This window comes from Chrysemys picta, chromosome 3 (assembly GCF_011386835.1).
Source record: "Chrysemys picta bellii isolate R12L10 chromosome 3, ASM1138683v2, whole genome shotgun sequence".
In the NCBI taxonomy this organism is placed as follows: domain Eukaryota; kingdom Metazoa; phylum Chordata; order Testudines; family Emydidae; genus Chrysemys; species Chrysemys picta.
Genome location: NC_088793.1, coordinates 110,487,642 through 110,502,108, shown reverse-complemented (window position 1 = coordinate 110,502,108; position 14,467 = coordinate 110,487,642). Strand labels below are relative to the sequence as shown.

The 14,467-nt window shown below is 44.0% G+C and overlaps 1 protein-coding gene and 1 long non-coding RNA gene across 7 annotated transcripts in view; one reads left to right on the top strand and one right to left on the bottom strand.

The window, feature by feature from the left end:
* Positions 1-321: 321 nt before the first annotated feature.
* LOC135982378 (uncharacterized) lies at positions 322-9,103 on the bottom strand. The gene is made up of 3 exons (XR_010599715.1): positions 9,000-9,103; positions 2,297-2,492; positions 322-1,946 (listed from the first exon to the last, which is right to left on the bottom strand). It is a non-coding gene; the product is annotated as an uncharacterized LOC135982378 (long non-coding RNA).
* EPM2A (EPM2A glucan phosphatase, laforin) overlaps positions 8,955-14,467 on the top strand; it is a 47,440-nt gene continuing 41,927 nt past the window's right edge. The window contains exons 1-2 of one of the 6 annotated variants that reach the window (XM_042848219.2): positions 9,104-9,242; positions 12,925-14,183. In XM_042848219.2, coding sequence (XP_042704153.1) covers positions 14,159-14,183 — 25 coding nt within the window. In that variant the 5' untranslated portion in view covers positions 9,104-9,242; positions 12,925-14,158. Of the gene's footprint in view, positions 9,287-9,362; positions 14,184-14,467 lie in introns of those variants that run through there. The other 5 variants (XM_042848218.2, XM_042848220.2, XM_005280413.5 and 2 more) reach the window with 5 other exon arrangements.

Here is a 14,467-nt window from a genome sequence, read left to right as displayed (position 1 = left end):
ATTTCTAAATAAAAGTGCATTCTTCTTGGTTGCTATAACCTTAATACATAGTCTTCACAACTCAAAGATAGATGTAGGTTTCATTTTTAGATGGTACACACTATACATTTTTTTGTGATTTATTTTGAAAACTTTTCAGATTAGTTTTACAGCTATATCAGAAAATGAATAACTGTTTGGTTATTTCATTTACCAAAGGTAATTGAAGCAGATATTTATGAAGTCATTGGAAGGTGAACTATCTCCAATTCAACAGGTAAATCATTAATATTTGGAGGATTTTCTTCCCATGCTGTATTAGGAGGAGACCATCACCAGACAGACATTTAAATTGTTTTATTTAACTAAAACAACAACGTTATGTATTCTGGATTTTTTTCTTCAATAGCAAACATATAATAATTTAACAAAACAAGTATATGAATTTTTGAATTTAGTTAAACATTCAAGATTTTTAAAATCAGATTTGTTTTTGTTAAAACTGTTTTTAACTCAAATAGTTAAATGAAATATTTTTTAAAAAAAACCCAAAAATTAAATCAACTATGTCAGCCAGGTCAACACAAGAAACTTAAAATATTGGCTTCTGCAGCTAACTCAGTTTTCTTCACCTTCATTTTCCTGTTTGTTCATAATCCGGAAAAGAAAAACAAGCTTTCCTGCTTTTTCAGGTCCCAAACAATTTCTCAATTTGGAATGAATTAGTCCATAGGAATAAATATTCTTTCTACACTGGCAGAAGAAGCTACTGCTGTTAAAAGTGAGATTATCACTTCAATAGTCTCTGAATCCAAGTGCTTACGTGACTTCCACCAGTTCACGGGTGTGACTTTCTTTAAAACATCATCAGCAAACATATTTCTTGAATGGTTCACCCTTAGCTCTGAAGTTTATTATAGTTGGCATTATGGAGGGATGATTGCTGGATGTCCATGTCATAGCCAACTCGTCTTCTTCAGCAGTACTGAGTATTGAGAATATTTGCAAGAAAATGAGCTGGAGATCATGCTTGTCCCATTCGTTTTTTTAATGCTTGTAATTTAACTCTTGTCAGTCCACTACTGAGTTCCATCGCAGGCTTGTGGGAGAGTTAGCTTGGTTCCTCCCACTTTTTTTCAGAGTAGCTGCTGCAGGGTGGTGGTTCCGGAAGTATTTTGCAATTTCAACAATATTAGCCTTTATTTCTGGAACACTGAAGTCTTTGGCTAGGAGGTGCATCAAATGAGCACTACAACCTTATGTTATTAGCTTGGGACTCTCTTCACAATAATTTCTTCTCATCTTGGATACATTTGCAGCATTGTCTGTGACCAAGCTGCGTACTAGACATTTGAATTTTTTTTCACAGTTTGTTATAGCTTTTACTGCTACTTCTTGTAAGTATTCTGCTGTGTGTGCATTTCTTGATGTATCAATTGTTTCTGTAAGGAAGACATTCCCTTCTTCTGTTGTCACACAAGCACATACAACAGCATCATTGTGGACATTGTTCCACCCATCGAGACTCAGGTTAACAATTTTATCCTCTAGACTTTTTGCGCACTGCTCAATTTCTCTTTCATAGACTTTATCCAGCAATCTGCCTGCAACATCTGCTCTGTTGGGTGGACTGTATCCTGGTCTTAATGACTAAACCATGTTAATGAAGTATGGTTCCTCAATCATACGTAAGGAGAGTTTGTTGCATAAACAAACTGGGCAATTTTTTCATCAATTACCTCTTTTTGTAATCTGCTGGTTCTTATCACAAACCTATCTATGGTTGTTTCTAGATGATGGAGATTTTTTTTATTTATTTTTTGCTACAGGTGATATACTGTGGCTATGTGACATACACAATTTGACTGAAACACTATCATTGGCAGATAACTCTGAAACTATAGAAAATGATGGTGATCTTGAAGGTGGATAGTCTTCAGAATCCTGTATGTTGAGGATGGATTCTCCTAAACAAAATAAGTTAATGCAGTTATTTATTATTACCATACTAATAATTTAGTATTACTCATTATATTCACTGACACTTAGTACTACTTTAAAGGTGAAATTTAAAAGGAAGATCTGCCTATTTCAGCTATTTATTTTTTATCACAACTGCATCTAAAATGATAGTACCATAGAGTAACAACTAAATTTTTTGCTCAAACATGAGAATTCAAGAATAGTCCAGAAGGAAGACAGGCAGTCCTTAAGGCCTGGTCTACACTGGGGAGCAGGAAGGGGGGATCAATCTAAGTTACACAACTTCAGTTACATGAATAACGTAGCTGAAGTCGACGTACTTAGATCTACTTACCGCAGTGTCTTCACCGCGGTGAGTCAACTGATGCCACTCCCCGTCGACTCTGCCTGCACCTCTCGCCAAGCTGGAGTACAGGAGTCGACGGGAGAGCGCTCGGGGATCGATTTATCGCATCTAGACTAGACGCGATAAATCAATCCCTGCTGGATCGATCGCTGCCTGCCAATCTGGCTGGTAGTGAAGACATACCCTAAGAAAGAAGTATGAAATAAAAAAGTTTAGCAACCCGAAGATTCTGCATGTTCAGATATATTCCTTTCATCATCTTCAACGCAGCTTCCTCCTGAGAAGGAACACTTCTCATGACATTGTTTCATTTGGGCAACCAGCCCTTGCATTTCTTTGTTGCACATTTTGCATGCATGCCTGTCTTACCCACAGGTACAGGAATGTCATTAAAATATTCCCAAACTGGGTCTCTTTTATGGCCTGGTGCCATTATAGGTTTTCCCTTTTAGTGAGAGAATGGTATGATAGATCTCAAATCAATGAAGGCTACATTCAGAAAGACCTCAAGACTTGTGGAATATGCTGCTCAAATAATTTCACTTTTGTTTCTACTGCCTGTCCCTCCTTTCTCCCATTTAGCTCCAGACTTCTTCTCCTTGTCCAGATCTATTCTGCCCCCCTACAATCTTCTATTCACTGAACTTTTTGAAACTTTGCACTTTTAGAGAGAGGTAAGGGATTGACTCTGTGTACACAAATTTGCAGAAGGACAATAGGGTTGAGGTCTGTTATTTCTCACTTCTATATATTATTTATTTATTTATTTAAAAACATTTTTGCTGTTAACAAGTTTGTTATCTCTGGAGACACAAATCCACAGTTTGAGAACTGCAAATCTAAGCATCTCTGATGGTATCTTCTAGACTGAGCACTGGGTCCCATTGGGTAGATAGAAAGATTAACCTAAATAATCTATACAAAAGCCCCTGGAACCCCATAACATTGGGTCCCTAATCCATGAACTACTGGAACTCATTTACAAAACTTTTCTTAAACATTACATGAATATATTGTCTCATGCTATAGAATTAGAATCTATAATCCCTATTCCATGATGAGATATCTTTGAGCTATAATGTATCTTAATTAAAACTATCTTTAGATGGGTTTTTTCCGCAAAAAGCATTTTATAAAAAAAAATCTGATTTAAATAAAAAAAATCTGATTAAAAAAAAATCATTGATTTTTATCCACCCAGCTCAACACCCTTCTGAGATAGATAAGTGTTACATATAAACCCTGCGAGTGAGATCCTCACCTCCACTGCAGCCCCTTCATATGATGTTAAAGGGTCAGAGTGGTGTAAGGGGCCCCAAAAGTCCTGTATTCGGCCAAGGAAGAATTGCCTCAGTGCAAGCACTGCAAAAGAAAGCCATGAGGATGTCTTTGCAATCCCTGATTGGGATGTTGCAGGAGGACATCTTGGGGAAAGAGTTTGCATCATGCAGTGCTGCACTGATTCTGGGCAGTTCTGTAGCCCACAGGGTATCTGGGAAAGCCTTCATAGCTTATACAGGCCCTCTGGGCTTTTAAGTTACAGCAGAGGGCATGCCCAACACCCAAAGCAGTCCAGGATGGGATGATGCAAAAGTGGCTTAAAGCCCCCATAGACCCTCTCCTTCTGGGCTGTGACTTCTGTAAGAAGTAAAATTTTGCCAAAGTTCACACGTAGCAGAGTCAAGAGTAAAACCCCAGAGTTCTGAGTCCTCACACTGTCCCTACTTAATCCACTAGACAGTATTGCCTTTACAGACATTTTTAATAGTCTATGGTGTTTATAACTTCTTTCTATATTGGGAATCTTTATAATGTATCACTCCCACCTTTTTTGCCCATTACTGTAGTGACACTTGTAGGGAAATACTTGACTGGAAAGATCTCCTAGACTCAAGGCTGCTTTTGCAATTAACATACAACTCTTCTCATTCCTGCATGGGGTCAGCTATGTTGGCCAAGGTAGGCGGGGATAAGAGTTATGACTCTGGCCTCCATCCCAACCCCAACTGAGGTAGACTTTTGTGGACCCCCTGTGGTATCTCAGTTCAAGTACTAAGAATACACTCAGCCCTGGCATTATTAAAATCTTTCAGATTTTTTGACCATCTCCAGCTTTACTAAATACTGAACAGTGTATTTCAATATGCTGCATTATGAATAAGTAATTACTTTTTTTTTTTTGGTGGTCATCCTCCAATACCCATTGAAGTCCAATGGGGGCATCCTTCCATTGATTTCAATTGGCTTTGATCAGGTCCATATAGCATTAATTACTACCTTTTCATAAAATCACGAGTAAAAACAAATATCAAGAAAGTATAAGTAAGAGAACTACAAACTGGTGTGATTGTGTGAAAAAGGTCATAAAGGCAACGTTAAAAAGGTGAATGTTATTTTATACAAATTATAAATGATATTGCCCAAGGGAAAGATTTTTAGCAATTCATGTTTTACCAAAAATACCACGGTGTGTTTCTATATGGTAACAGTGTAACTGTTTTAAATTAGATGAGCAAAGTTATTGCTGCCACAGTTCATTTCATCTCTAGACTAGATTTGGTTTTCAAAACGAATCACATCTTTTCGTATCAAGTCACGGAAACAAAGAGAAACAGCTTAGATGCTAAAAAGAAAAGGGAGTATTAGCACCTCCAAGACATCTCATTGTGTTCCTGCAACTGTGGTAAATGCTAGTCTTATGATTAAAGCCTTCAAAACAAGGTAGCAAATGTCTTTATAGTACTATAATCCTTTATAAAATAGCACATGCAGACACAGTATAATTTATTCAATAATTTCTTACATCTTCAAAAACAGCCAGTAACATCACATAAGCTTTGCACAGCTGAGCCCAATGAGCTCAGACGGCCTTTGCCATGATGTCAGCTAGGTCAATATAATGTAAAAATAATTCAGTTTGATTAAAGCCGTTAGTATTTGATTTAAGTCTTGAGATAGACTCTTAAGGGGAAGGTTTTATTATCAGCTCTTGCTATGACTTACATGCTCCGTACATAAAAATTCAAATTGGCTGGAATATTTTCATAGTGATTTTAACAGTCTTGCAATGTCTATGTTAAATTTGGCATTTCATTACAGATACAGACTTCTGGAAAATCAAATACATACTCACAACAGTAGCAAATTATTTACTCTATAAACATGTTACTGCATATTCATACTACCCTATGCTTCCTTTTAAATAATATTAATAAGCAATCCCTTGTGTTTAGCCCTATCTAATCTAATCTCAAGATTAAGTGCATTTACTAAATGGATATTCTTGCCATAATTTTTATAATCTATCCTGCACAAAATACACCCTTACATCATAAACCAGCAGCAAACAGTTACAGTAACCTCTGGAGTTATTATTTCTGCTATCTATGCAACAGCTCCAAAACACTGTTGTTCTCTTTATCAACAGAGTTTTATGTGATAACCAGCTTCTTAATTTGCTTAATAGTCTTCCCCCAGACATCGCATATAAAAGCTAAATTCTCCACTTCTTTTCTCTGTTATTGTGATATCATTAGATTAGAGCAAACAGAGATCTGAAACAGTTAAGTCATGCAGTTAGATTTTAATTACAGGAGTTGGGTCTGTGCCTCATTTATTGGTTTAGGCAGTTCATTAGCTTCAATTTCCCATTATTAGCATAAGCATTTTAACATCATATTTTAAATCCCTGAGTTCACTTTGTGGTGTTTCTTTAAAAAAAGAAATAATGGTGGTTGAAATTTTCAGCAAAGAATCTTTCTTTGATTCTGGGTAATGCTGTCCAATTAATTTATGCATCTAAAATCAAACATATAAATTAGACAAATACATTTGCATTTCTCCTAAAAAAGAGTGTGTTTTAGGTATAGGATAGATATATATATAAAGTGTACTGTCTCTCTTCCAATGGTCCTTGCCCACCTGCTGGAATTCAACTTTGACCTTGCTCAAACCTTTGTTGAAACCCTTTAGCTGTGTATGTGATCGGTAGCCAAGGATAAAAGATATCAGGTAAATTGAAGATATAGGGATAAAATATAAGTTAATTTATGCATAAGCCTCAGGCTTGTAAAATACTTAGCTTAGCCAAATTAGACCTTAGTATGAGTTAGCTATATTAAAAAGTTAAATTAGCATAAGTAAGTTAATAATAAACTTGCTAAGCTTGTGCCTGTTTGTGATATACTGATATTTTGAAAATAACTCTGTTTGGATAATTGTGTCTACAAAAGATGACTGTTCGTAGCTAGGGTGAAATGTTAGAGACTTCCTTAAGGTAAACTTCCTGTTACTATGATGATAAGATGACGTAAATGTTAATAAGGGGAAACTCACAAGTTGACCTACAGAAAATGGGGAACCCCAAAGTAGTGGGGTGTGGAGGTTCAAGTAAGGAAAAGCGGTTAAAACCTCCTTAAATATATATCAGGGGTCGGCAACGTTTGGCACGCGGCTCGCCAGGGTAACCATCCTGGCGGGCCGGGCCAGTTTATTTACCTGCTGACGCGGCAGGTTCGGCCGATCGCGGCCCCCACTGGCCACGGTTCACCGTCCCAGGCCAATGGGGGTGGTGGGTAGGGTGACCAGATCACCCAAGTCAAATATTGGGACGCGGGGGGTGTGTGGCGGGGGGCGGGGCCAAAAAAAAAAAAAAACACCTTCCTCCGCAAGCGCTGGAGGGAGGCCCGGGAGACTCAGGGGAAGCGAGACTCAGGGGAAGCGCAGGGCCGGGGTGAGTAAGAGTCCGGCCTGGCCCCGAGCAGGCAGGACTCAGTTGGGTGGTAGGGAGAGGAGGGGGGCGGCCCGCGGTGCCAGGCGGTGGCTGTTCTCACCCCCAGGCAGCGGGACTCGGGAGCAGCCGCTGCTGCAGCTCCTACTGCTGCAGGGGAAGGAAGTGGCCATGGCGCTTGGCGGCTGCGGCTCTGGCGCCCCTGACCCCCCCGAGCCGGGGCCAGCTGCGGGGACCCAGTAGCGCACACACTGCGCCCAGCCCAGCCCCTGGCCAGTCGCGTCTGGGCTGCTGCCCAGCTGGTGCTATCTCGCGGCGGCCCCGGAGTGGGGGCAGCAGGCCCCAGCCCCCCCATCCCGCTCGGGTCCCGCAGGGGAACGAACGGGGCTGGGCTGCCGATGCCTCCACCCCGGGGCCGCCGCGCGATAGCACCAGCTGGGCAGCAGCCCAGACGCGACTGGCCAGGGGCTGGGCGCAGCGTGCGCGCTGCTGGGTCCCTGCAGCAGGCCCGGAGGGTTCGGGGGCGCCAGAGCCGCAGCCGCTGAGCGCCATGGCCGCTTCCTCCCCTGTGGCAGTGGGAGCTGCAGCAGCGGCTGCTCTCGAGTCCCGCTGCCCGGGGGGTAGAACAGCCGCCGCCCCCCTCCTCTCCCTACCACCCAACTGAGTCCTGCCTGCTCGGGGCCAGGCCGGACTCTCACTCACCCCGGCCCCGCGCTTCCTCTGAGTCTCGCTTCCCCTGAGTCTCCCGGGCCTCCTTCCAGAGCTTGCGGAGGGGGGGAGGAATGGTGAGCCCGGGGAAGAGGCGGGGATTCAGGGAGGGAGCCAATCGGGGGAGGAGGGGGCGGGGTCGGGGCGGGGGGGGGGCGCGAGCACTTCCGGGCTCCAGGCTCCGGCGCATTTCCTTGTTTGTCCAGTGTCCCGACCGCACGTCGGTCGGGACGCGGGACAAACAAGGAAATATCGGGACAGTCCCGATAAAATCGGGACGTCTGGTCACCCTAGTGGTGGGAAGCCGCGGCCAGCACATCGCTCGCCCGCGCCGCTTCTCGCCGCCACCATTGGCCTGGGACGGCGAACCGCGGCCAGTGGGGGCCGCGATCGGCCAAACCTGCCGCGTCAGCAGGTAAATAAACTGGCCCGGCCTGCCAGGGTGCTTACCCTGGCGAGCCGCGTGCCGAATGTTGCCGACCCCGATATATATGAACCTAACACATTACAAAAGCTGTATCCCAACCTGCGTGCCTTGAGGGGGATTTGGCAGGATCACAACAATGGTGTGGATGATGACTAACAGAGGATTTTTCCAGAAGATAGCATGCAAGTAATGCAAATACTAGACGCTCTGTATTGGTCTCTCTGTCCTTTACCGGTTTGCTAGTAAAGGTGATCGTTATGAGCAGAGCTGAACTGTGTTGTGCCTGTTGCGGCCCCAGTCTGTTGATAACTTCTCCACTGTAGTGAGTGCTGGGGCTGAACTCTCCCAGAGTGAGGTAGGTGTTCGCCCTCCCCGGGGGGTGGGTGCCGGTTGCAATCACCCACCGCCACAGAGAAGGCTGCAGCTCAGGATGTGTTGCAGACAGGGCTGGCAGCAGCCACAATTTCACAGAGCTAAACTGCGCTCCGACAGCGCCTGACCCGCGTGCCCAGCGCCGCTCCCCGCGGTGACAGCGCACAGGGCTCCGCACCGCTCAGCAGCCTGCCCCGCCGCCACCGCCGCCCAGGGGTTCCTTCTCCGCCGCCCTCCGCCCTCTCACAGCCACATTCCCAGCATGCGCATAAGGCGCGGCGCGGCGCCCCGTGGTTCTACGAGTCACGTGCTATCTCCCCGCCCCTTTCGTGCCTCGCACCCGTTTGCCAGCGTGCCACGCGTTTACGTGATGATGACATAACCCGGAAGTACGTTGGGGCTGTGTGGTCCCCCTGGCGGCCGGGAGGTGCTAAATCACTCGGGGACTTATTCACCTTCCCCGCGGCTAGGAGCGGCCCGGCCGCTGCCATGTTGTTCCGCTTCGGGGTGGTGCTGCCGGCCGGGCTGGCCGAGGCGCTCATGGTGGCCGGCTCGCGGCCGGAGCTGGGCCACTGGGACCCGCAGCGCGCGCTGCCCATGAGGCCCGCGCGCCCGGCGGCCCCGCTCCCCGCCCAGGAGCCCGCGCTGTGGCTGGCGGAGGCGGCGCTGCCGGACGAGGAGGCCGCGGGCACCTTCTGGTACAAGTTCCTGCAGCGCCGGGGCGCGGACACCGTCTGGGAAGGTAGCGGCGGGGCGCGGGGGATCCCCTCCCCTGCCCTGCCCCCCGCGCTCTCTGCTGGCCCCTGCCCCGGGCGGCGGCGGCTGCTGTTGCTTGGCCCATGGGGGCGGGGATGGGGTCAGCCAGCCCGGGCCGCGCTGAGAGCAGCCGCTTTGCGGGAGGGGGCGCTACCCGCCGCCGTGTAGCTCCCGTTGCGTTTCGGCTCTAGGGAGCTTGGAGTCTCACACCTACACCGGGCTGTGGGGCGTCCTCCCGCTGCTCCCCCTCCGCCTGCACTCAGATCCACCTCCCCCGCTGCTGCACGATCCCCCGCTCAGCCTGGGGTGAGCAGCTCCGGCGGGGGGCGAGCGCCCAGCGGCAATCCCGATTTCTAACCTAAGGCCTAATTGCAACTAAAGACTAGTTTGACCTCACTGTTTCGCTCCAGGCTGCGAGCAGTGTCACGCAGTGTCACGCACTAAGGGTGTTGAGATGGCTCGGTCGCTGCTGGAAGAAGTCTTCCAATCACCTATGGATTAATTACAGTGACGGAAAACCCCCTTCCCGCCATACAGGAGGCATCTGCACTACAGCGCTGTAGAGGCATAGCTATGCCACTGTAGTGTAGAGCTGACCTATGTGCCTAGTAATAGGGAAGGAGAGGGAAGAAGTACAGGATTTGGGGTGGGCATCAGCACTCTATAATCCCTTTATTGGGATGTGTCTCATACACTCTTGTTTTGCACGGGTGAACAAGCTGTTCAGCAATGAAGAAGTTAAATTTCATTTACTGGATTATACCGTCAATGGAAGATGTCAAGAAAGATGTGCAATCACTTGTATAATGGTAAAACATCTTCTGCTGTACACCTAGGGTGACCAGATGTCCTGATTTTTGGATCTTTTTCTTATATAGGCTCCTATTACCCCCTACCCCATCCCGATTTTTCACACTTGCTGTCTGATCACCCTGTGTACACCACAAAGTATTTAGTGTGTGTCCAGTACAAAGGCCAAGAGAAATCAACCTGTTAAGAGCTTTATCACAAAGTTTACCTTTTACAGAAGGAAATCAGCACATAGTGTAAAATTTGCTACCTAACTTAACACAACAAGTCAAACTGCTCATTATAACCACGGCATATCAAAATGTAGCTTTCAGTCAAACAATTAGTTTGACTGAATTGTTTAATCGTTTTGTAATTATTATTTGTGCTGTGATAGCACCCAAAATGTGCTAGGTGTTTTTACAGAGAGTGTCTCTTCCTTGAAGAGCTGAAGACGCCAGACACTGATAAAAGGTGGGATTCTAGTAACATAGTAAATCACTAAGCTCAGTGTTTGACCCAAATAAATCAGTTTAGAAGAAACATACTTCCTTGGTAATCAGTATTTATTTAGAGCCCCGTTCTAATAAAACTGTCACTGTAGCTCAGATTTTATCTAACAGGGTTATAGCAGTCTGCCCCAAAAATATATAATTATGTCAATGTAGCTGGCTCAGCTTTCTTTGGAGCAAACTTGCAGCTTTATTTTTCTTGTCAAGGAAAGTTTAGTTCAGAGGCGGTAAGCTTCTCAGTATTTTTCTCTTGTATATTATGCGAAACTCTGAGATTGGTTCAGAGTCCAGAGAAATACAGTAGGAGCTTTTTTCCTATCAGATCACTTTCTTTACAGGCAACTTTAAGGATTCTGTCTTTATCGTGTATGTGTGAGGAATCCAGAAAATACGTGGTATGGTAGTAGTAAAGCCTTTCTGCCTTTATCAACCATCTGATTGCTTGAAAAATGTGGGTTTTCTTTATAAAGTGGAAGGATTTTGGTGCTCATCTTCTTGAAGGTATTAGAATTGTAGCTTCCACTTTTTTCTTGTAAACATAGAATAGTTGAATTATGTATCCACAGAGGATTTTCTAGGATTTCAGTTACTTGCAATCTTGTTCCTTTTAAATTGGTAACAGAAAAAGTCAGATAAAGCATCCTCTTTTCTAAATTTTTAAGACTACCAGAAAACAATTCCATTTGTCATTCTTCCATATATTCTTTCTTCCACTTTGTGCATTCATAGAGATTTAATGCAACAGGGGAAGATTATGATCATCTAGTCTGACACAACACAGGCCATAGAATTACACCCAGTAATTCCTGCTTCAAGCCCAGGATTCATTAACATTTTTAAAATGAACTCAATATCTGAACTAGCGTGGTGGCCTTTTGTAGCTGGTGAGCTTTTCCATTAAAATAATCAAAGGCAGAATTGGAAAAGACCTATTACATCACTTTTTCTATTCTCCTGCCAATTCCCTGCACCATTTTCTAGTGCTTTAGGCAATCTAGTGTTTAAAGGGACTTTCACTTCCCTTAAGTTATATCTACAATACAAACCTGCGGTGGTGCATGTCCACACTACCCTCCTTGTGTTGGTGGTGTGTGTCCTCACCAGGAGAGCTTCCACTGACCTCAGAGGGGCAGTGTGGGGAGCTGAGAGCCTGGTCTTCCATGGGCTTCCAGTGGGCTTCCCCCCTTCTCCCTGTTCCTCACCAGGAGCAGGTGGAATCAGCCAGGGCCTCTGACCACCGGGGAATGGGCGGGGCGCTTCTCGCCCCAGTACCCAGCCAGGAGCGGGGTCTGAAGTTACCCCAGCTCCCTGCCAGGAGCAGGGTCCAAAGTTGCCCCAGATCCCAGGGGAGCCTTGGTTTCTTGTCAATTTCATGGCTCCTGCAGTGAAATTGACAAGACAGCAGATGCAAGGGCGCAGTGTCTACACAGACACTGTCACCCTAACTACACCGACAAAAGCCTTAAGCCTCTTGGGGAGGGTGGAGTTACGATGTCAATGTAGTAGTGCACTTGTTTCAGTGGGAGGAAGGCTGTAGTGTAGACACTGATATAATTAAGTCGTCATAAACTTCCTTATGTCGACCTAACTGTGTAGTGTAGACCAGCGGTTCTCAAACTTCATTGCACTGCGACCCCCTTTTGACAACAAAAATTGCTACATGACCCCGGGGGTGGGAGAGAAGGGGCTGAAGCCTGAGCCGGGTGAGGGGCTCAGGCTTTGGCTTCAACCCAAGGCCCTTGCAAGTCTAACGTTAGTCCTGGTGACCATTAAAATGGGGTCTTGACCCACAGTTTAAGAACCGTTGCCTTAGACTATTTCAGTGAATTTCACTGTAATATCTTTGACACAAGAGAGAATGGGCACTTAGTTGTTTGCTTAATCTGCTAAAGATCTGATTCTGTGCCTTCTCAGTGATGGGGCGCTTGAGACTTAGTGTAAGGGGAAAAGATGCTCCTTATTTAAAAAAATAATATCCTTTAATGCAACTTGTATTTTAAAATGTATAAACTACTACTAAAGTTTAATTCTGTGCACAGAGGAAGCAAATGACAATACAGCTGTGCTTCGCACATTAGGGAGGATACATATCAAATTTCAGTCACCTACACATACATGTTATGGAGGAAGACATACCATAATTATATACCAAGAAAAGCAAAATAAATAAATTAAAAAAGAATATATAGCTAACAAGCTGTATCTTTTGAAAACAACTTTTGATGTTTTGACGTATTTAGGACATGTGACTAATGAAGTTTGTTATATATAACCACTAAATTAGACATACTCAGTCTGTTTTGACAATTTTTTTCTTTTGCAGAAGTCCAGGAAAGGTGAACTTAAGAAATCAAAATCTCTCATCCATCCAAAGGAGCAGTAAATGAGGCCCTTTTCTAGAAGGGGCAAAGTCCAAAATAACTCATTACCTTATCAATGATTTGTGTAATGAAGGTGTGTAGGAAGGCCCGGCAGACTTCCACTCTAAGATTACACAGTATATGACAAGCAATAAAGATAAGTGTTTCAAACTTGCTTTGGTGTCAGTCTGAAGTTGTTATTCTGGAGCTTGAATGAGAAGAGAAGCTAGTCAAGTGGGGCAACTTTATCACCAGTTGTGTCAATACTTTTACAATGATTGACTGCTAATAATCAGGATAGGACCCAGGGCACATGCAAGAAATGTGCAGGTGAGGCTTTTGGGTGACTGATTTTGGTCATAAGAGCCCAGTTTAGCTAGGGTGAGTGAAAACCCCTTTTATTTGTGTTGTTAAACCATCATTCAGCTCCCCATAGAATTTAGCTGCAGTGAGGCTAACCTGTACTTATTGGGAAATGTTTCTCCCCCTACTCTTTTACATTGTGAAAATGTCTTGAACTAATTGACATGTAACCATGGAGGCCCAGTTGCTGTCCAGTTCAGACATATGACAATATAAAAGCTTCTGTTAATCTCTGGGTGCTTGTTTAATGGGTGGTGTTCTGAGTATATTCTACTTTTGCATAAATATTCCTTCAGGACTAACCTGTATGGAATTTTATTCTTTATCATGGTGAGTATTCAGCAATCTGAACTTCCTGCCTGGCTGCAAAGGTAGAAAACAGTCTGTGGATTGTCAACATACTGCTGAGCTTTTATGGTAGTCATCGGAGTGGTTCCTCCATTTTCAGTCACCAAAAATGATTAGGTCTTTAACCCTCAGATTCCTGGATGTCATTGTTCTTGATGATAAGGTGTGGAAAGGAGCTTAACAAGAGGTTTTCTCCTTCCAATAATTAAAAAAAGGACTGAAAGACACTCCTGTGTCAAAGATGGATCAATAAAAACGTTGACTATTATATCAGTGATCCTCTGTATTCTGCTGTAAAAATTACAGTTTGAAAACGGATCTGGATTCTTTTCTTTAAACAAGGTTTACAAAATATAAATCAACATGTCAGATGTTCAATACCATCTGTGTTTAAGGTGAAAACGAACCAATTCTCAGGAAAACATTTATAACAGTTATTAGAATATCTGCAACTCTGAAGGCACACTCACAATCAATTATGATGTAATGCTTATTTGTTCCACATTGACAGGTAAGAAAACTATTTTGAAATCAGATTTTAATCTGATAATGTTCCTTAAAATATACATCAAAAATACTATGTATAATACTTATTTACATCTTCAAAGTATATTGCAAACATAAACTTAACTAATCCTCATAAATATTCCTGCAGGATAAGTAGGTATTATCACCATTTTACAGATGAAGAAACTGAGGCAGAGAGATCATGGTTCTTCCAAGCCAGTGAGACAGCCAGCATCAAAGCTAGAATTAGATAGATTTATAGATTTGTGCTTAGACCACAAATCTCTA